Source organism: Salmo salar, chromosome ssa18, assembly GCF_905237065.1.
Source record: "Salmo salar chromosome ssa18, Ssal_v3.1, whole genome shotgun sequence".
NCBI classification, from domain to species: domain Eukaryota; kingdom Metazoa; phylum Chordata; class Actinopteri; order Salmoniformes; family Salmonidae; genus Salmo; species Salmo salar.
In genome coordinates, this window is record NC_059459.1 from 9,134,295 (window position 1) to 9,157,413 (window position 23,119).

General features: G+C 41.8%; 1 protein-coding gene across 1 annotated transcript in view; it reads left to right on the forward strand.

The window, feature by feature from the left end:
- Nucleotides 1-23,119, forward strand: part of LOC106576788 (DNA nucleotidylexotransferase) — a 172,898-nt gene that overhangs the window by 73,160 nt on the left and 76,619 nt on the right. The window contains exon 7 of the mRNA XM_014154191.2: nt 19,412-19,544. Coding sequence (XP_014009666.1) covers nt 19,412-19,544 — 133 coding nt within the window. The remainder of the gene's footprint in view (nt 1-19,411; nt 19,545-23,119) is intronic.

Genomic DNA, 23,119 nt, shown 5'->3' on the forward strand with positions numbered 1-23,119 from the left:
ATTTCATTGCCTTTCCCAAGTTTCCAACAGCTAAGGAAACTGCTGATCTCATGCTTACCCATGTCTTTCAACTACAGACTTCCCAAGGACATTGTCTCAGATCGTGGACCCCAGTTTGTCACACGGCAGTGAAAGGCCTTCTGCTCCCTGTTGGGGGCGTCAATGAATCTCTCCTCGGGATTCCACCCACAGTCTAATGGGCAAACTGAGCGTGCCAACCAAGAGCTGGAGAAGTTCCTCCGCTGTTGCATCTCCACTCAGGCCAGCAACTGGAGCAAGTTCCTTGTCTGGGCAGAATATGCTCATAACACACTCCCAATCTCGTCCATTGGACTGTCGCAGTTAGTGTCAGTTCGGGTCCCCCTTCTCTGCACATGGGTCCAACCTCACCACGTCACAGAGATGGAATAGAGAAAGAGGTGGGTTAGAGTTAGGGCTATCGTGGTGGCGTGTCCATTCAAATACAGATGGTGGTTTTAAGTCTTCCGGAAGCGCCATCCACGTGGGAGGATAAACACACTAGTACACCACAGAGTACATGTAATATCTGTATAAACACAATGCAATTACTAGGTGTTACACAGGATTCAGATACTTACTTGTAATTAATGTGTACTTATATAGTACATTACCCATTCTGGCAACCTGAGCCTTATTTTAAGGCTTCAAGAAGCACCATTCAAGTGAGAAAATAAACACACTAGTACACCACAGAGCACATGTAATATTTTATGAAGTGTATCTTGAGGTGTACTTATTGTGAGGTGTAATTATTGTGTACATACAAATTACATTACCCATTCTGACAATCTAATCGTCGGCTTCTGAAAGCACCATCCAAGTGAGAAAATAATCACACTAATACAACACAGAGTATATATCTGTAATATCTGCATAAGTACAAAGGTTGTTACACAGCCTTTAGCTATTTAAAGTGAAGTGTAACTTCATAGATACCAATGAGCAAGTTGTATATAATTACTTATTAACAAGTGAAAATACCGACGAACAAAAATTAAGCTTCTATTTTAGTCAACTTTATTGCAACATGTACAAATACCTTACATTTCTTACAAAATAACAAGGGTTTATATCATTAGATTAATAATTTGATTAATTAGATTAAACAAAGATATAGGCCTAATCAGTAACATGAAAATAGCTATTCTAGTGGTGACTCAAATCTGTAGCCTATAGTATTGTGAGTAGCCTAGATAGCTAGCTAATTTAGAAAAATGGGATTGTTTTTTTCTTCCCTTTTTAACATTCCAAGTAACAATGGACATCGAGAACTCTGTCTCTGACTCTGTCTTCATCTGTTTTTCTTGTAAGTATTTTCCCATCCTGGAGTCTGAGACCTTGTGGGAATCTGTGGTAAAGAAGAAGTGTGTATGACAATTTAGCATAGACACTCTACATTACCCCTAGTTATCATCATCATGAGTTCTATAGTTAAGGCGTAAAGATAGCTAGGCCTAGCTAACTACCTAACTAGTTGTTTCGTTATCCAGCTAGCAATAATATAGCCCTTGATCATGACTTTCAGTTCCATTACATTACACATAAGAGTCATTTGATGAAGGCGTCTTCTGTATGTGGGAGTTTTGTTAAGAGCCCCGAGGCTCAGTATGAACATTAACATGCATCACTTGCGGTACGGTTTTGGAAGCATAAGGACCATATCTTTCACCTTTATAGTGTTAGGGTTAGTGTTCCCAGATGCCCATAACTCAATTTTACAACACGTGTTTTCATGGAAAACAGACGTAAGACAGTTTTGGTCTACCTGTGCTAATTAGATATATGTGTCTCCTAACACCTGTGTGTAAACGGAAGAAGAACGCTACAAACGTGTTGTCACTGAAAAATATTGCCAGCTGCAACTGTGTTAAAACCGGTTAAAACAGTGTAAGTGTGTGTTTTGCGTTTGTGAAATTATTTTGATGTGATATGAAAGTAGAGGGATGTATGTTCCTAGAACCGTATCGCAATTGAGAATCGATTCATGTTTAGATTGAGTATTTGGCGGTTTGGCTTCCAGAGCCAAATCGCCTTTAAACAGAACATGCAAGGTCCTTGGACTATATGGAGTAGCGTTAGGCACCTTTATTTCATTATTGGGCTAGCAATAATAGAACTTGTGTTGACACAAGTAGCTAGCTAGCTAACGTTAACATGCTGGGTGTGTTTCACGTACTGTAATACCCTTGGGGTACTGCTACCCTGAGAACAAGATTCAGGGAAGATAAAACCAAGATTAGCATGCTAGCTAATCCAAAAAAACACAACAGATTTTATAGAATCAATCAATCAAATTTAGCCGATGTCACAAAGTGCTGTACAGAAACCCAGCCTAAAACCCAAAACAGCAAGCAATGCAGATGTAGAAGCACGGTGGATAGGAAAAACTCCCTAGAAAGGCCAGAACCTAGGAAGAAACCTAGAGAGGAACCAGACTCTGAGGGGTGGCCAGTGCTCTTCTGGCTGTGCCGTGTGGAGATCATAACAGAACATGGCCAAGATGTTCAAACGTTCATAGATGACCAGCAGTGTCAGATAATAATCACAGTGGTTGTAGAGGGTGCAACAGGACAGCACCTCAGGAGTAAATGTCAGTTGGCTTTTCATAGCCGATTGTTCTGAGTTAGAGACAACAGGTGAGGTAGAGAGAGTCCAAAACAGCAAGTCCGGGACAAGGTAGCATGTCCAGTGAACAGGTCAGGGCTCCATAACCACAGGCAGAACAGTTGAAACTGGAGCAGCAGCAGGGGGAGAATACTTAAATTCACACAGGACACCGGAGGAGACAGGAGAAATACTCCAGATATAAGACTGACCCTAGCCCCCCGACACATAAACTATTGACGCATGGAAGAGCACCAGTAAGCCAGTGACTCAGCCCTCGTAATAGGGTTAGAGGCAGAGAATCCCAGTGGAGAGAGGGGAACCGTCCAGGCAGAGATAGCAAGGGCGGTTGGTCACTCCAGTGCCTTTCTGTTCACATTCACACCCCTGGGCCAGACTACACTCAATCATAGGACCTACTGAAGAGATCAGTCTTCAATAAAGACTTAAAGGTTGAGACCGAGTCTGTGTCTCTCACATGATAGGCAGACCATTCCATAAAAATTAAGCTCTATGGGGGAAAGCCCTGCCTCCAGCTGTTTGCTTAGAAATTCTAGGGACAGTAAGGAAGCCTGCCTCTTGTGACTGTAGTGTACGTGTAGGAATGTACGGCAGGACCAAATCGGAAAGATAGGTAGGAGCAAGCCCATGTAATGCTTTGTAGGTTAGCAGTAAAACCTTAAAATCAGCCCTAACCTTAACAGGAAGCCAGAGGCTAGCACTGGAGTAATATGATCAAAGTCTATTCTGTATATGGTAACTAGCTAGCTAGCTAGCCTGGTTGGTAGGCCCAACAAAAATGGCAGCTAATGTTTGCTAGCTAGCTACCTATGCTAAATCGTCCATCAGAATTCAGTTATCCAAAAAAGCAAAACAAATTGCATGGAAATGTACTTTCTCTCTCCTGTGTTTACGTTTTTGACCTGCAACACTTAATTTCCTTCACAGAAATCTTTCATGTCTGGATTTTGCACACTGTCCTTCTCAATTCTGTTCTTTGCACACTGTTACATGACGTCAGTGTCAACACGTGGGCACATTCAAGGTCGTCATTATTTTGAGCGTGTTGTGCAGATGGGCAGATCTTAACATGATTACTTAATTCCTGTGATAAATAGATATTTGCACCAATGCATCCCATCCAAAAGTGAGAATGTTCAACAGTGAAACCCTTGCAAGGTTACATGATGGTATAAGAGTTTGTCTTATGACCATTTTAAGTGCATTTATAAACCATTATTCAACCAAGCTTAATAGGCTAATAATTTGGCAAACACTAATGACTATCTCACACTTTTAACGGTAACTATTTATTAAGGCCAGGCACCACATGCTGAAATTACATTTTTGCATTTACCTATCAATTTTGAGATTTGTTGGTATTTTGGTCCCGTAATATTAGTATTTGCAAAAAGTAAAGATAAAAATGACAAAAACTTGATGAAAATGTATATTTTCTTTAGGTTTATCATATTACCGTCATCAACATTTTTATGAATTTTAACCACCTTAATGTTACAAACTGGACTATACTGAGTAACTTTCTTTGAAGAGATGGTGTGTAATGATTGTCGTCAACATGAGACCAAAATGCAAACGGGATGTGGATACTCATCTTTAATATTTATTTTAAATAAAGTGAACACCAAAACAATAAACAAGAATGACTCACGACAGGCTAACAGGCTATACATACAAAATAATAGCAGTGCTAGCGCAACAACCCACAAACCCAAGTGAAAAACACACACCTAATATATGACTCCCAATCAGGAACAACGATAACCAGCTGTCCCTGATCGGGAGCCACACAGACCAACATAGAAACATACAACCCAGAACAAACATACACAGACATCTTCTGCCACGTCCTGACCAAAATACTACACAACTACACCCTCTGCTGGTCAGGACGTGACATGGTGTTTGTGTCTAAATAGGCGTTTGGCAGTCTAAATTGAGTGTACTTGTCTTTAGGGCTCCCGCGTGGCGCAGCGGTCTAAGGCACTGCATCTCAGTGCTAGAGGCATCATGACAGACACTAGTTTAATTCCAGGCTGTATCACAACTGGCCATAATTGGGAGTCCCATAGGGCAGCACACAATTGGCCCAGCTAAGTCCGGGTTAGGGTTTGGCCGGGGTAGAAAGTCATTGTAAATAAGAATTTGTTCTTAACTGACTTGCCTAGTTAAATAAACGTTTTTTAAAAATGCCATTTCCCGAAAATCAGACTCTTCCTACACATTAACTCATTTTGCTTTGTTTCAGAAACATCTGTGTTCACCAAATGTGTGATTATCCTTAAATATATTCTCCATACTTGCCCAGAGGGAATTGTTGATATGTTGTAATTATATTACTCTTGATAAAATGTTATTTTGAAAAATTTGGACAAAATGTATTTTACAAACAGTTGAAGTCGGAAGTTTACATACTTTGGTTGAAGTCATTAAAACTCGTTTTTAAACCACTCCACAAATTTCTTGTGAACAAACTATAGTTTTGGCAAGTCGGATAGGACATCTATTTTGTGCATCACACAAGTCATTTTTCCAACAATTGTTTCACTTATAATTCACTGTATCACAATTCCAGTGGGTCAGAAGTTTACATACACTAAGTTGACTGTGCATTTAAACCGCTTGGGAAATTCCAGAAAATTATGAAATGGCTTTAGAAGCTTCTGATAGGCTAATTGACATAATTTTAGTCAATTGGAGGTGTACCTGTGGATGTATTTCAAGGCCTACCTTCAAACTCAGCGGCTCTTTGCTTGACATCATGGGGAAATCAAAAGAAATCAGCCAAGACCTCAGAAAAAAAAATTGTAGACCTCCACAAGTCTGGTTCATCCTTGGGAGCAATTTCCAAACACCTGAAGGTATCACATTCATCTGTACAAACAATAGTACGCAAGTATAAACACCATGGGACCACGCAGCCGTCATACCTCTCAAGAAGAAGACGCGTTCTGTCTCCTAGAGGCGAACACACTTTGGTGCAAAAAGTGCAAATCAATCTCAGAACAACAGCAAAGGATCTTGTAAAGATGCTGGAGGAAACGGGTACAAAAGTATCTATATCCACAGTAAAACGAGTCCTATATCGACATAACCGAAAAAGGCCGCTCTGCAAGGAAGAAGCCACTGCTCCAAAACCGCCATAAAAAAAGCCAGACTACGGTTTGCAACTGCACATGGGGACAAAGATCATGCTTTTTGGAGAAATGTAGAGTATATTGTGATAAATTGCAGGCCACACTACTTACCTAGAGAGTTTTCAACTATACTTTTCAGGCTGTTTATTTACCACCACAGACAGATGCTGTCACTAAGACCGCACTCAGTCAGCTATATAAGGAAATAAGCAAACAGGAAACCACTCACCCAGAGGTGGCGCTCCTAGTGGCCGGAGACTTTAATGCAGGGAAACTTAAATCAGTTCTACCAAATTTCTATCAACATGTTAAATGTACAACCAGAGGGAAAACAATTCTATATTACCTGTACTCCACACACAGAGACACGTACAAAGCTCTCCCTCACCCTCCATTTGGTAAATTCGATCATAACTATCCTCCTGATTCCTGCTTACAAGCAAAAATTAAAGCAGGAAGCACCAGTGACTCGGTCTATAAAAAAGTGGATAGATGAAGCAGATGCTAAACTACAGGACTGTTTTGCTATCACAGACTGGAACATGTTCCATTATCCTTCCGACGGCATTGAGGAGTACACGACATCAGTCACTGGCTTTATCAATAAGTGCATTGAGGACGTCGTCCCCACTGTGACTGTACGTACATACCCCAACCAGAAGCCATGGATTACAGGCAACATTCGCACTAAGCTAAAGGGTAGAGCTGCCGCTTTCAAGGTGCGGGACTCTAACCTGGAAGCTTACAAGAAATCCTGCTATGCCTTGCGAGGAACCATCAAACAGGCAAAGCGTCAATGCAGGGCTAAGATTGAATCATACTACACCGGCTCTGACGCTCGTCTTATGTGGCAGGGCTTGCAAACTATTACATACTACAAAGGGAAGCACAGCCGTGAGCTGCCCAGTGACACGAGCCTACCAGACGAGCTAAATCACTTCTATGCTCGCTTCGAGGCAAGCAACACTGAGGCATGCATGAGAGCATCAGCTGTTCCGGACGACTGTGTGATCACGCTCTCCGTAGCCGACGTGAGTAAGACCTTTAAACAGGTCAACATACACAAGGCTGTGGGGCCAGACGGATTACCAGGATGTGTGCTCCGGGCATGTGCTGACCAACTGGCAGGTGTCTTCACTGACATTTTCAACATGTCCCTGACTTAGTCTGTAATACCAACAGGTTTCAAGCAGACCACCATAGTCCCTGTGCCCAAGAACACAAAGGCAACCTGCCTGAATGACTACAGACCCATAGCACTCATGTCCGTAGCCATGAAGTGCTTTGAACGGTTGGTAATGGCTCACATAATCCCCATTATCCCAGAAACCCTAGACCCACTCCAATTTGCATACCGCCCAAACAGACCCACAGATGATGCAATCTCTATTGCACTCCACACTGCCCTTTCCCACCTTGACAAAAGGAACACTTATGTGAGAATGCTATTCATTGACTACAGCTCAGCGTTCAACACCATTGTACCCTCAAAGCTCATCACTAAGCTAAGGATCCTGGGACTAAACACTTCCCTCTGCAACCAGATCCTGGACTTCCTGACGGGCCGCCCCCCAGGTAGTGAGTGTAGGTAGCAACACATCTGCCATGCTGATCCTCAACACTGGAGCTCCCCAGGGGTGTGTGCTCAGTCCCCTCCTGTACTCCCTGTTCACCCACAACTGCATGGCCAGGCACAACTCCAACACCATCATTAAGTTTGCAGATGACACAACAGTGGTAGGCCTGATCACCAACAACGATGAGACAAACTATAGGGAGGAGGTCAGAGACCTGGCCGGGTGGTGCCAGAATAACAACCTATCCCTCAACTTAAGCCTTCCTACTTTATAGCCTTCCTACTGTATATAGCCTGTCTTTTTACTGTTGTTTTATTTCTTTACTTACCTATTGTTCACCCAATACCTTTTTTGCACTATTGGTTAGAGCCTGTAAGTAAGCATTTCACTGTATTCGGCGCACGTGACAAATAAACTTTGATTTGATTTGGTCTGATGAAACAAAAATAGAACTGTTTGGCCATAATGACCATCGTTATGCTTGGAGGACCAAGGGGGTGGCTTGCAAGCCGAAGAACACCATCCCAACCGTGAAGCACAGGGGTGGCAGCATCATGTTGTGGGGGTGCTTTGCTGCAGGAGGGAATGGTGCACTTCACAAAATAGATGGCATCATGAGAAGGAAAATGATGTGGATATATTGAAGCAACAACTCAAGACATCAGTCAGGAAGTTAAAGCTTGGTCACAAATGGGTCTTCCAAATGAACAATGACCCCAAGCATACTTCCAAAGTTGTGGCAAAATGGCCTAAGGACAACAAAAACAAGGTATTGGAGTGGCCATCACAAAGCCCTGACCTCAATCCTATAGAAAATGTGTGGGTAGAACTGAAAAAGCGTGTGCGAGCAAGGAGGCCTACAAACCTGACTCAGTTACACCAGCTCTGTCAGGAGGAATGGCCCAAAATTCACCCAACTTATTGTGGGAAGCTTGTGGAAGGCAACTCAAAACTTTTGACCCAAATTAAACAATTTAAAGGCAATGCTACCAAATACTAATTGAGTGTATGTAGACTTCTGACCCACTGGGAATGTGATGAAAGAAATTAAAGCTGAAATATATTTACATTACATTTACATTTAAGTCATTTAGCAGACACTCTTATCCAGAGCGACTTACAAATTGGAAACCAAACAGACTTGTGAAAGGTAAGTTGCATCCTTTCAAGCGATGTTGAAAAATAGACCTGAAACTTGACCCTTTTCTATCATAGGCATTTCTGTTTACTTCCGATAGCCATTGTTCCAGAGAGACACAGCAATTCAATCTAAATGGCACCAGCGGTAGAGCACCCCCATTTACCAATATTCCTTCAACACATTGTACAGGTTTAAAATGACAATTGATCACTTGGACTGTATATTTTGCAAAATGTACTTAAAAACGGCAGACAAAAAAAACAAAAAACATAATTTTGCATATTATGAGACCTGTTCAATACTAAGTCCCTCAACCTATGGTAGATTTAATGCATGACCCAAATGGCACCCTATTCACCATATAGTGCACTACTTTGTTTAGTGTAGTGCACTATAAGAGGAAATAAATCATTCTCTCTACTATTATTCCGACATTTCACATTCTTAAAATAAAGTGTTGATCCTAACTGACCTAAGACAGGGATTTTTTACTAGGATTAAATGTCAGGAATTGTGAAAAACGTATTTGTATTTGGCTAAGGTGTATGTAAACATCTGACTTCAACTGTACATATCTTTAGTCATTTACAGCTGAAAGGATGAAAGGGGTATTTATCCACACTCTATTCTGGACTAGTCCAGTCCTAGAGTGTCTTAACAAAATGAAACAAAAATATTTTGACTGACTTCATCCAATGTCCAGAAAAATGTATTTGCACAATTTGCATATTTAATTAGATGCCGCATTATTTGCATATTTTAATACAATTTCAGAACAATTGTAATACAAAAATGTTTTATATTTGTGTCTACATTCAACTGGTCAAAGTCGATGGTGATATAATTAAGGGGAAAACGTCCTATGAGTGTGTGTTGTCTAAACATTTTTAATTGATGGTTAAAGTACAGTAATAGACCCATTTGTAAAATGCATTGTTAAGTTATTCAACAGTGGAAAATATTTTTGGTGGTGAACCGTTTGAGAACCTTTTTTTGCCACTGGGCCTGGGCATCAGACTCCAAATCTTTATTGTGGAGTCGTGTCAATGAGGTGGTCGGTTTTCAATTGGCTAACCCTTATCACAATGGATTTGTGCATGCTGAAATATGGTGCATTGGGATGCTATCGGAAACTCTAACATTTGTAACAAGCGTGGTAACAAGCATTTGTTGTTACACCCCTGTAATTAGACTGCAATTACCATCAGTTACATGTTGTTATTACAGTGTAACTATGAATTATTACAAATAATTAAAATACTTGTTATAGTTTATTTAAATAGAGTGGGGGAAAAGTAGTTGATCCCCTGCTGATTTTGTACGTTTGTCCACTTACAAAGAAATGATCAGTCTATAGTTTTAATGAGGGAAATAAGTATTTGACCCCTCTGCAAAACATGACTTAGTACTTGGTGGCAAAACCCTTGTTGGCAATCGCAGAGGTCAGACGTTTCTTGTAGTTGGCCACCAGGTTTGCATACATCTCAGGACGGATTTTGTCCCACTCCTCTTTGCAGATCTTCTCCAAGTCATTACGGGTTTCGAGGCTGACGTTTGGCAACTCGAACCTTCAGCTCCGTCCACAGATTTTCTATGGGATTAAGGTCTGGAGACTGGCTAGGCCACTCCAGGACCTTAATGTGCTTCTTCTTGAGCCACTCCTTTGTTGCCTTGGCCATGTGTTTTGGGTCATTGTCATGCTGGAATACCCATCCACGACCCATTTTCAATGCCCTGGCTGAGGGAAGGATGTTCTCACCCAAGATTTGACGGTACATGGCCCTGTCCATCGTCCCTTTGATGCGGTGAAGTTGTCCTGTCCCCTTAGCAGAAAAACACCCCAAAGCATAATGTTTCCACCTCCATGCATGAGTTGATGACAAAGAGCTCCATTTTGGTCTCATCTGACCACAACACTTTCACCAGTTGTTCTCTGAATCATTCAGATGTTCATTGGCAAACTTCAGACGGGCATGTATATGTATCCTTGAGCAGGGGGACCTTGCGGGTGCTGCACGATTTCAGTCCTTCAAGGCGTAATGTGTTACCAATTGTTTTCTTGGTGACTATGGTCCCAGCTGCTTTGAGATCATTGAAAAAATCCTCCCGTGTAGTTCTGGGATGATTCCTCACCGTGATCATTGCAACCCCACGAGGTGAGATCTTGCATGGAGCCCCAGGCCGAGGGATATTGACAGTTCTTTTGTGTTTCTTCGATTTGCGAATAATCGCACCAAATGTTGTCACCTTCTCACCAAGCTGCTTGGCGATGGTCTTGTAGCCCATTCCAGCCTTGTGTAGGTCTACAATCTTGTCCCTGACATCCTTGGAGAGCTCCTTGGTCTTGGCCATGGTGGAGAGTTTGGAATCTGATTGATTGTTTCTGTGGGCAGGTCTTTTATACAGGTAACAAGCTACGGTTAGGAGCACTCCCTTTAAGAGTGTGCTCCTAATCTCAGCTCGTTACCTGTATAAAAGACACCTGGGAGCCAGAAATCTTTCTGATTGAGAGGGGGTCAAATACTTGTTTCCCTCATTAAAATGCAAATAAATGTATTACATTTTTGGCATGCGTTTTTCTGGATATTTTTGTTGTTATTCTGTCTCTCACTGTTCAAATAAACCTACCATTACAATTATAGACTGATCCTTTCTTTATCAGTGGGCAAACATACAAAAGCAGCAGGGGATCAAATACTTTTTTCCCCCACTGTATGCAATTACACTGTAATAAGGACCCCTTAAAATGAAGTGTTACCCACAGGTTTTATATGAAACAACAACAGGAAGACCCTTGTTACCCGGACGACCAGGGGCTTTTGCTCTCCGAGGCTGACGTGAGGAGAACTCTCAAAAGAGAAAAGGAAGGCATCCCTGGCTGTGTAATCAGGAAGGCATCCCTAGCCGTGTAATCAGAATTTGTGCTGACCAACTGGTGGGCCTCTTCTCAGACATTTTCAAGCTGTCCCTGTCACAGGATGTAGTACCCACCTGCTTCAAGGAGACCGCAATCGTCCCAGTGCCCAAGAAAAACAAAGTGACATGCACAAATGACTCACCCCGGTCATCATGAAATATTTTGAGAGGCTGGTCATGGCCCACATCAAGGCCAGGATGCCAGGCACATTGGACCCACTCCAATTTGTCTACAGTTACAATAGGTCCACAGAAAATGCCATTTCCATCGCTATTCACATGGCCATAACACATCTGGACAAGAGGACCACCTATGTGAGAATGGTGTTCATTGACTACGGTTCATCATTCAACACTATTGTTCCTTCCAAGCTCGACACCAAGCTCTGCAACTGGATCCTGGACTACCTGTCGGGTAGACCACAGGCTGTGAGGATTGGCAACAACACCTCCTCCACACTGACGCTTAACACAGGGCCACCCCAAGGGTGTGTCCTCAGCCTTCTGCTGTACTCCCTGTTCATCCACGACTGCGTGGCTTTGCACGACACCAACTCCATCACCAAGTTTGCTGACGACACCATGGTTGAAGGCCTGATAACTGACAATGACAAGTCAACCTATAGGGAGGAGTTAAATGAATATGGTGCCAGGACAACATCTTCTCCCTCAACGTTAGCAAAACAAAGGAGTTGATTGTTGACTTCAGGAAGCAGTAGAGTGGGACTGGAGTAGAGAGAGTCAGCAGTTTTAAGTTCCTCAGCGTCCACATCACCAGGACTTGACATGGACAAACAACACCACCACTCATGTCAAGAGGGCGCAACAGAGTCTTTACTTCTTAAGGCAGTTTAAAAAATTGTCATGTCACCCCAGGTCCTCTCCAAATGCTGCACCTTCGGGAGCGTCCTGACCGGTTGCATCACAGTCTGGTACGGGAATTGCTCCGTCCACGATGCAAGGCCCTCCAGTGGGTGGTAAAGATGACCCAGTATAACATTGGGACCATGCTCCCACCCATCCAGGACATCTACTCAAAACGGTGCCCAAGGAAGGCTTACAGCATTATCAAGGACCCCACACTCCTCAGCCACGAGCTGTTCACTTTCTTACCGTTGGGCAGACGGTATCGGAGCATGAGGTCTGATACCAACAGGCTCAGAGACCTTTTCTATCTTCAAGCCATCAGACTGCTGAAAATCTGAACTGCACTGACCACCTGCACTGACTCTCTGCACGCATAAAGAACTGGAGACTGATTCCAAGATGTTTTCAACTCATGTTCGCATACGCCGATTCATGGACTGTCTATATCCGGGTCCAACATCACATGCACACTAGCACTCTGTGCACAGCGAGCAGTGTGAGCTGCAAAGACGTCATCACATCATCCAAAAACATGGCAGGCATTGGATGAATATAACATGTTAATATCTTTGGCTGTGAGTGATGAGAAAAAAAAATCGGCCTCAGCGACAATTATTTGAATAATTCAATAAATGTTTTGTGCACAAATGTGATGACTAGTGTCTTATTAGGAATTTTCTAATCTGACTTCTCTATGTGGCCGTTTATGAAAATTATCTTTCTGGGCCGGGCGTCAATTCAGCTGCAGTACCAAGGCAAGACTGTTGGAGCAGTCGAAACCGTGCTTCTAGACTGGTACCCTGGCCCCTTGGAAGTAAGCATTTTTGTTGGACGGTGTGTACCATGTGTATCCTGTACATACGACTAATACAACTTGAAACATAGAGATGAGAGGCGAGGAGAGAGGGCAGTGTTAGTCAGGGGAGAGAAAATAGCATTTTGTATTACATGAATTGAAAGCGATAGTTCTTGAGCTTCCATTAGGTCATAGTCCCACTCATTTTAGGGTTAAGAGAGGTTTAGCATTCTCTGTCGCTTTTGAGTAGTTTATGTGAAAGAGCAACCTAGAATAGGAACTTTTTCTTAGCAAGACTTCAAAGTTCTTATATGAAATACCCATGACTGCCAACTTTGGAGAGTGGAGGAGAAAGGTAGAGTGGCGAGTATAGGAGGGCAGGTCAGGCGAGGTAAAATAGCATATTCCTTAGTGTCACATGAATTGTGAGTTATACCTGTATACTCTCAGAAGAGAGGGTAGTTAGTACCAAGAAAGGGTTCTTCATTTTGTCGCTGTAGGGGAACCCTTTCTTGGGCTGTGGAGAAGCTTTTTATTTCGGTTTTTTGAATAACCCTTTGTATAACTATTTGTATGGTTCTTCATTAGAACCAGAGGGTTCTTTATTACACTGTTGAAATTTCCCGGCTACTGGTTGCAGTGAAAATATGGTAAATATTCAAAAAGCAACTGTATTTTCAGAGTTGGATTAAGGTATTTTTGCTGTAAGGGACAGTATCCTTCTGTATTCTGATAACCTGGAAGTGATCCTCACTTGGGATTTGAACTCACAACCTCTCAGTTGCTATTGACCTGAATTTCCTGTACACCCCCGAGTCTGTAGGTATAATAGAGATTTGTAAAATATTAGAACCAATAGAGTTTCTGTCATTTGTCCCAATGGGGTTCCATTTAGAACTATCTCATGAAGAACTCTCTGGTTCCAGGTAGAACCAATAACAGGCTCTACAGTTATACTTATAGGATACTTCAGATGCGCTTATGGCACACACTGTTAGGTACTCACATGGTACGGGTCGGTATCTTTATTGGTAAATGTGCGCAAAATCTAATATATTGGGTAATTTTTCTCCCCAATATATTCAATATAAGGTACAATCATTACTGCACTCATTAGCATATTTGCAGGCATGGTCTAAAATATGTTGTATTTGTGCCAACCATTAGTGGAAGTGTTGTACCAGTTTAAATGGTTTTATCATTATATTGATAAAGGTTGAGCAACTCATTTGTCTACTTCCAGTTCTGCAATCTTTGTAATAGCTTGTAAAATTCAAGAGCTGCACTGAACCTCGACAGGATCAGTGTCCCTGAAACCAGGACGGTTGTTGCTAATGTGCGCTAATGTGACTAGAATGATGTTGTAAAAACAGCCAACTGTCCGGGACATAGACATGTCTTATATGGGCAGAAAGCTTAAATTAACTGCAGTGTCCAACTTACAGTAGCTATTACATTGAAAAATACCATGCTATTGTTTGAGGAGAGTGCAGAACAACAAAACACTTATCACGGCAACTGGTTTGATACATTCACTGCTGAAGGTAAATAATGTACTTACGTTCAGTAATCTTGCTCTGATTTGTCATCCTGAGGGTCCCCGAGATAAAATGTAGCATAGTTTTGTTTGATAAAATCCCATTTTTATATTAAAATGTAGGAACTGGGTTCTACAGTTTGAACCCCTTCCACAAACTTCAAAGTGTTTCCTTTCAAATAGTATCAAGAACATGCATATCCTTGCTTCAGATCCTGAGCTACAGGCTGTTAGATTTGGGTATATCAGTTTAGGTGGAAATTTAAAAAAAGGGTACGATCCTTAAGAGGTTGAGGTTACTGTGCATTTTTTGATTAACTTAATGGCAGTTGGTCACAAGGAAGTTTGTTTATTTTTGAGTAATTTACTGTGAGTTTGCTACAAGTACACTACCTTCAGAAAGTATTCAACAAATCATCAATCAAATGTATTTATTTATAAACCCTTTTTACATCAGCAGATCTCACAAAGTGCTTATAAATAAACCCAGTTCATAGATGACCAGCATCGTCAAATAATACTCATAGTGGTTGTAGAAGGTACAACAGGTCAGCACCTCAGGAGCAAATGTCAGTTGGCTTTTCATAGCCGAGCATTGAGGTCGAGAAAGCAGGTGCTGTATGGAGGGAGAGAGAGGGAGAGAGAGAGAGAAAGGGAGAGAGAAGGAGAGAGGGAGAGGGAGAGGGAGAGAGAGGGTCAAAAACAGCAGGTACGGGACAAGGTAGCACATCCGATGAACAAGTCAGGGTTCCATAGCCGCTGGCAAAACAGCAGAAACTGGATCAGCAGCACGACCAGGTGGACTGGGGACGGGGACAGCAAGGAGTCATCAGGCCAGGTAGTTCTGAGGCATGGTCCTAGGGCTCAGGTTCTCAGGGTGGGGAGAGACAGCGAGAGCGAGACAGAGAGATGGAAGACAGAAAGAGATGGGAGAGATGTGTGTGAGAGAGAGATGGAAGAATTAGAGGGAGCATACTTAAGTTCACACAGAACACCAGATAAGACAGGAAAATTTCACCAGATAGAACAGACTGATCCTAGCCCCCGGGTACATAGACTATTGCAGCATAGATACTGCCAAAGCACAGCCCCCACACCACTAAAGGGAAATCAACAGACCACCAACTTACAGTACTACTCTGAGGCAAGGCTGAGTACAGCCCACGAAGATCTCCTCCACGGCACAAGCTGGAGGGGACGGAAAACCAGATAGGAAGATCACGTAAGTGACTCAACCCACTCAAGTCAAGTATAACGAAAAAAAGCCTGGCACGACGTGATGCACCCCTCCTAGAGACAGCATGGAAGAGCACTAGTAAGCAAGTGACTCCCCAGTAATAGGGTCAGAGGCAGAGAATCCCAGTGGAGAAAGGGGAGCCGGCCAGGCAGAGACAGCAAGGGTGGTTCGTCCCCCCAGTGGCTTGCCGTTCACGGTCACACCGTTGGGTCAAACTACAGTCAATAATAGGATCTACTGGAGAGATGAGTTTTCAGGAAAGACGTAAAGGTTGAGACCGAGTGTGCGTCAGATTTTTGCAATGTTGACTTTTTCCACATGTTGTTGAGTTACAGCCTGAATTTAAAATTGATTAAATTGAGATCACTGGCCTACACACAGTACCCCATAACGTCAAAGTGGAAGTATGTTTTTAGAAGTATTTACAAATTAATAATACATGAAAAGCTGAAATGTCTTGAGTCAAGTATTCAATCCCTTTGATATGGCAAGCTTAAATAAATTCAGGAGTAAAAATGTGCTTAAGAAGTCACATAAAAGTTGCATGGACTCACTTTGTGTGCAATAATATTGTTTAACATGATTTTTGTGTGACTACCTCATTGCTGTACCCCACACATACAATTATCTGTAAGGTTCCTCAGTTGACTAGTGAATTTCCAACACAGATTTAACCACAAAGACCAGGGAGGTTTTCCAATGTCTCGCAAAGAAGGGCACCTATTGGCAGATGGGTAAGAATAAAAAAGCAGACATTGAATATCCCTTTGAGTATGGTAAAGTTATTAATTACACTTTGGATGGTATATCAATACCATCCAAAGCCAGTCACTACAAAGATACAGACGTCCCTCCTAACTCAGTTGCCAGAGAGCAAGGACAGTGCTCAGGGATGAGGTCGTAGGTGACTTTAAAACAGTTACAGATTTTATTGTCTGTGATAGGACAAAACGTGGGAGTAGGGATCAACAACATTGTAGTTACTCCACAATTCTAACCTAAATGACAGAGTTAGAAGAAGGAAGTATGTACAGAATAAAATATTCCAAAACATGTATCCTGTTTGCAATAAGGCACTAAAGTAAAACTGTAGAAAAATGTGGCAATTTTTAATTGATATACAAAGTGTACTGTTTTGGGCAAATCCAACACAACATGGTGGTGGCTGCATCATGTTATGGGTATCCTTGTCATCGGCAAGGACTAGGGAGTTTTTGGTTATAAAAAGAAACTGAAGAAAGCTAAGCACTGTAACAAAGCCTCTCGCGGGAGGGGGGTGTGTGGAATCAGGAGCAGGAGAGCAGAAGGGTTCCAGGAAAATCCACACTTTATTTTGGCGGTCCCGAAAGCACAATGACACACACAGGGGAGAAAACTCAACTCCGCTAGCCACAAGCAAATATGTCCATGGTAAACATATACCGTACAAAAGACAAACATTGCCCGTGGTGCAGGCACGCACCCCTTACAATTAGCCAACCGCAAAATAATCCCGCACACAGCCTAACCTGCAGCGGGGAAATATAAACCCACCGAAATCAGAAAAACAAGACACAGGTGTGTAAAACCAGACAGAACTAAATGAAAAGGAAAATGGGATCGGTGGCAGCTAGTAGATCAGCGACGACGACCACCGAGCACCGCCCGAACAGGGAGAGGAGCCACCTTCGGTGGAAGTCGTGACAAGCACAGGCAAAATCATAGAGGAAAACTTTCCACCAGACACTGGGAGACAAACATACCTTTCAGCAGGACAATAACCTAAAACACAAGGCCAAATATACCCTGGTTTTGCTCACCAAGATGACATGGATTGTTCCTGAGTGGTCTAGTTACAGTTTTGACTTAAATCGGCTTGAAAATCTATGGCAAGACTTGGAAATGGCTCTCTAGTAATGATCAGCAGCTAACGTGACAGAGCTTGAAGAATTTAAAAAGAATAATGTGCAAATATTGTACCATCCAGGTGGACAAAGCTTAGAGACTTACCCAGAAAGACTCACAGCTGTAATTGCTGCCAAAAGGTGATTCTAACATGTATTGACTCAGGGGTGTGACTACTTATGTATTTGATATTCAATAAATTTGTAAAAAATATATAAATACATTTTATTATTGTGTGTAAATGGGTGAGGAAAAACATGCATTTAAGACATTTTGAATTCAGGCTGTAACACAACAAAATGTGGAATAAATCAACGGGTATGAACACTTTTTGTAGGCACTGTAGTTATTCTAAAATTCACAGTAACTTCCTGTTGCTGATTTTTGGCACGCTCACTTACCTGATGGTGTGGCAGGAAGGTCAGTTTGTTGTCAACCAAGAGGTTGAGGCCAGGTGAGGCTGTCCCAAGTGTGCTCACCAGAAAGAATGCTTAGTAGTACTTTCCTGCTGTCAAATGACCTAGTGGCCTCATGGGGGGAATGTTATTCATATTTGTAAACATTTCTTGGTAAACATAATTTTTTTTAAACCTGTCAAAAATCTGGTGTTTCCATGTCAAACTGTTATATTTCAGTCTTCTGTGATGTATTTAAAGTGTTATATTCGGACGCAAACTCAAAATGTAATATTTTTCAACTCTGGGATGATACAGGTGTCTTCTTTTTTTTAATCCCAAAACCATATGTGTGAGGTGTATATTTTTTGTTTCAAAGTAGATTGGTTTAAGACAACGAAACACTCTGTGTGACCCTGATTTAGACCATTGCGGTAAAAGGACAGTGGGGCTCTTTATCACATTCTCTTACAAATACAGAAGAACTGACAGTGTTAAAAGACATGCTCAACCTTTGGCAAAATAATCATCAACCACTTAAACTGGTACAACACTTCCACTGACGCTTGGCACAAATACACAAAATTCAGTAACTTGTTGTTGTTTACTATACTTTCACTGCAACCGGTAGACTGTAGTGTACTGTAAAATGTCAGAAACAGTGTAGCATTTCATGGCATAAAGGAATACATGGTGGAGAGGGAAAGAACAGGATGGTTCTTCACAACCATCACAACAATAAAGAACCCTTCCTGAAATGCAAAACAATTGTTACACATACTATGTCACCCTGACCCCTGACAAAGAACCCCCCCAACAACATTTTTTTTAGCGTGTACTCCTTTTTTTAGCGTGTACATCAATTAGCTTATATTCCCACTCTTTTTAGGGCTCAGAGAGCTTTAGCACTTCAGTGTGTAGTGTTAAATGCATCCGCATGCATGATACAATTTATTTGCACATTAGTGTGTCATGTAGCATAATCAGTTTTAAACAGAATGTTTTAAACATATAAAATATATTCCATGCTGTAATCTTCATATTAAAAAGCTACAATATTCACAAAGTTTCTGGGTTATACTTAGGAAAATGTTTTAAAGATTTGTGATTCTAGTTTTCATATGAAAAATTACAGGTAAATTACTGGTACATTTTGAAAGTTACTGTGAATATTACCTGCCTTTGCAACCCTATATATAGTCCACAATGCTAATGCTACTGTAACTATTGTCCACTTCAGATAGACAGCTCATAGTGCTTTTTATATTTTCCCCTCAGGTTTCCTGTATTACAGGGACATCTCCAAGGCTGTCAGTAAAGCCGAGGCCAAAGCTCTTAGAAGCATCATTGAAGAGACTGCCCATTGGATCGCACCCGATTCTATACTGGCTCTGACAGGTGGCTTTCGCAGGTACAGTACAACTCTTATCTCAGCTTGTCAGTGTGGATTTATTTGTGTATGTTATTGAGTTTGAGATAGTGAGCCATTGCAACACTTTCTGTACAGTATGGGATAGTCTTAGTTTCTTGTTGTTTTCATTCTACATATGACAGACATGGTTCTTTTGTTCCTGCCACGCAAGAGAGAAGAGTGTGTACAGAGGCATCAATCGTCTGTTACACTACAGTAATTACATTCAGCATCTAAACCAATGTCACTTACATGACATTACCATGTTCACAATGAATGGCTACATTAACTTAAAAGGCCAGCTAGGCGGATACAACGTGGGTCCGTTTGTTCACATCCTGCGCCATCACTTTCTCTTTATGTCAGTTTCCTTTGTGCTCTATTTGTGTGTGGCACAGTGTGCTTCAGTGAGCTCGAAGCACTGGGCTCTACGGTATTGTAAAAATGTTGCCGTGACTGGTGGCGGTGTGTGGTTAAATAATGCATGAGCAGTCTGGCAATAAGGACGGGTGCTTCTCTTCTCTACAGGAGTGACAGGCCTTCTGCTGCTTAGTCAACAGTCTGTTCCACTTATATCTCTTATAGCTCTTTCTGATCTGTCCTCATCCCCCAACCATCTCTCTCTTTCTTTCTGTATCGCAGGTTGGGGCATTTCTTGTCCTGACTCATGTACTGGAGGCATGCTCTGCAGAGTGGTCATGAACTGCCACAGTCACAAAGTCATAAAATCTGATTTTAAACCTAACCCTCACCTTAAAGGCCCACCTTAGAGGAAGTTGCCGCAATATATTTCGAGTAATTCCTGTCCTACAGCGACAATTCTTGTTTATGTTTCACCTTGAAGACTGACGCAGGCTGGTAAAACATATTCAGGAACTGGGGGTGGGAACGTTGTGGTGATTTCCACATGTAGCAGAGAAATAACAATAAAAAGGCCACTGACTGACAGCTATCAGTGTAACTAGCTAGCATGCTAACCTTAGCAAGCTAATGAAAGTTATGTGAACACCATTTCAGTTAAGACAGGCATACGAGCTGTTGACATGTTGAGGGTTGACGTTTGTCTGACATCTTGCCAATTGATAATTCCATTGAAACAGTGTCGGATTCCAGTCGTCATTCATATTTGGAAACGCACACAGACATGATCAAATAGCTATATTCCTCGTTCTCTCTGTTATCATTTCAGCAAGCTAGCTAGCTATATATCAGTGCATTATCTAAATTGTGCGGCTATATATCAATGTATTATCTAAATTGCACAGCTATACTGTATATCAATGCATTATCTAACTTGTGCAGCTATATATCAATGCATTATCTAAATTGTGCAGCTATATATCAATGCATCATCTATATTGTGCAGCTATACAGTATATGAATGCATTATCTAAATTGAGGCAGGGAATCTGCCATAGAAATAGAACGAATATAAGCTCCGGTAATATGGATAGCCTAACTATTGAATGGTTTGGAGTGTGTATTGAAGCAATGGGCAAGTTTGTTTTGCATGGCCCAGTACCCAGTGCTACACTGATTCTTTAGAATCAATGGAATGGTCCAAAAATGTGCAAACCCTGCAAACCTTTTTTTAAATATTTTATTTCCTCTTTATTTAACCAGGTAGGCATGTTGAGAACAACTTCCCATTTACAACTGCGACTTGGCCAAGATAAAGCAAAGCAATGCAACAAAAACAACACAGAGTTACACATGGGATAGGCACATGTACAGTCAATAACACAATAGGAAAATCTATATACAGTGTGTGCAAATGTAGTAAGACTAGGGAGGTAAGGCAATAAATAGGCCATAGTGGCAAAAAAATACAATTTAGTCTTAACACTGGAGTGATAGATGTGCAGATGATGATGTGCAAGTAGAGATACTGGGGTTCAAAAAAGAAAAGAAAATAACAATATGGGGATGAGGTAGTTGGGTGTGCTATTTGCAGATGGGCTGTGTACAGGTACAGTGATTGGTAAGCTGCTCTGACACCTTGGGCACAGGGTCCATGGCAAGGTGGCCAAGTGTAGCCAAGTGTAGCATCGTCACAAGTTAACAGCCACAACGTATCCAATTTTTACTTATTGGCTGTTTTATCTAGTGGAAACCAAAGTGTAGGCTACAGAGATCTCAGTCAAAAAGTGGAATTTCTACTGGTGTTTCTACTGGTATGGGCATTTAACCCTAACCTTAACCACATTGCCAACCCTAATGCCTGACCCTAATTTTTGTTTTCATAAATATTTATGATATAAACGATTTTGACTTGCAGCTGGCCCATCTAGCGGAAATTGCTCAGTTTTGCCTACATTGCAAGATCCATGACAATAAACTTCAACCTGTTTCTGTAACTCTCTCTCTCTCTCTCTCTCTCTGTCTCTGTGTGCATCTGTGTGCATCTCTCTCTCTTTCTCTCTCTATCTGTTTCTGTGTGTATCTCCCTCTCTCTCTCCCTCTCTCTCTCTCTGTCTCTCTCTCCCTCTCTGTCTGTCACTGTGTATCTCTCTCTCTCTCTCTGTTTCTGTGTGTATCTCTCTCTCTATCTGTTTCTGTGTGTATCTCTCTCTCTATCTGTTTCTGTGTGTATCTCTCTCTCTCTCTATCTGTTTCTGTGTGTATCTCTCTCTCTCTGTTTCTGTGTGTATCTCTCTCTCTCTGTTTCTGTGTATCTCTCTCTCTCTGTTTCTGTGTATCGCTCTCTCTATCTGTTTCTGTGTATCTCGCTCTCTCTCTATCTGTTTCTGTGTGTATCGCTCTCTCTCTCTATCTGTTTCTGTGTGTATCTCTCTCTCTCTCTCTCTCTCTCTCTCTCTCTGTACTACCAAGTAGTACAAAAGTTTGGGGTCACTTAGAAATGTCCTTGTTTTTGAAAGAAAAGCAAATTTAGTTTGAGAAACAGATGCCTCAAAAGTCCTCAACTGGCAGCTTCATTAAATAGTACCCACAAAACACCAGTCTCAACGTCAACAGTGAAGAGGCGACTCCGGGATGCTGGCCTTCTAGGCAGAGTTCCTCTGTCCAGTGTCTGTGTTCTTTTGCCCATCTTAATCTTTTCTTTTTATTGGCCAGTCTGTGATATGACTTTTTCTTTGCAACTCTGCCTAGAAGGCCAGCATCTCGAAGTCGCCTCTTCACTGTTGACGTTGAGACTGGTGTTTTGCTGGTACTATTTAATGAAGCTGCCAGTTGAGGACTTGTGAGGCGTCTGTTTCTCAAACTAGACACTCTAATGTACTTGTCCTCTTGCTCAGTTGTGCATCTTCAGTTTCTTGGCAATTTCTCGCATGGAATAGCCTTCATTTCTCAGAACAAGAGTAGACTGATGAGTTTCAGAAGAAAGTTATTTGTTTCTGGCCCTTTTGAGCCTGTAATCAAACCCACAAATGCTGATGCTATGGATAATCAGGACAACAGTTTTCAGCTGTGCTAACATATTCACAAAAGGGTTTTCTAATGATCAATTAGCCTTTTAAAATGATGAACTTGGATTTGCTAACACAACGTGCCATTGGAACACAGGAGTGATGGTTTCTGATAATGGGCCTCTGTACGCCTATGTAGATATTCCA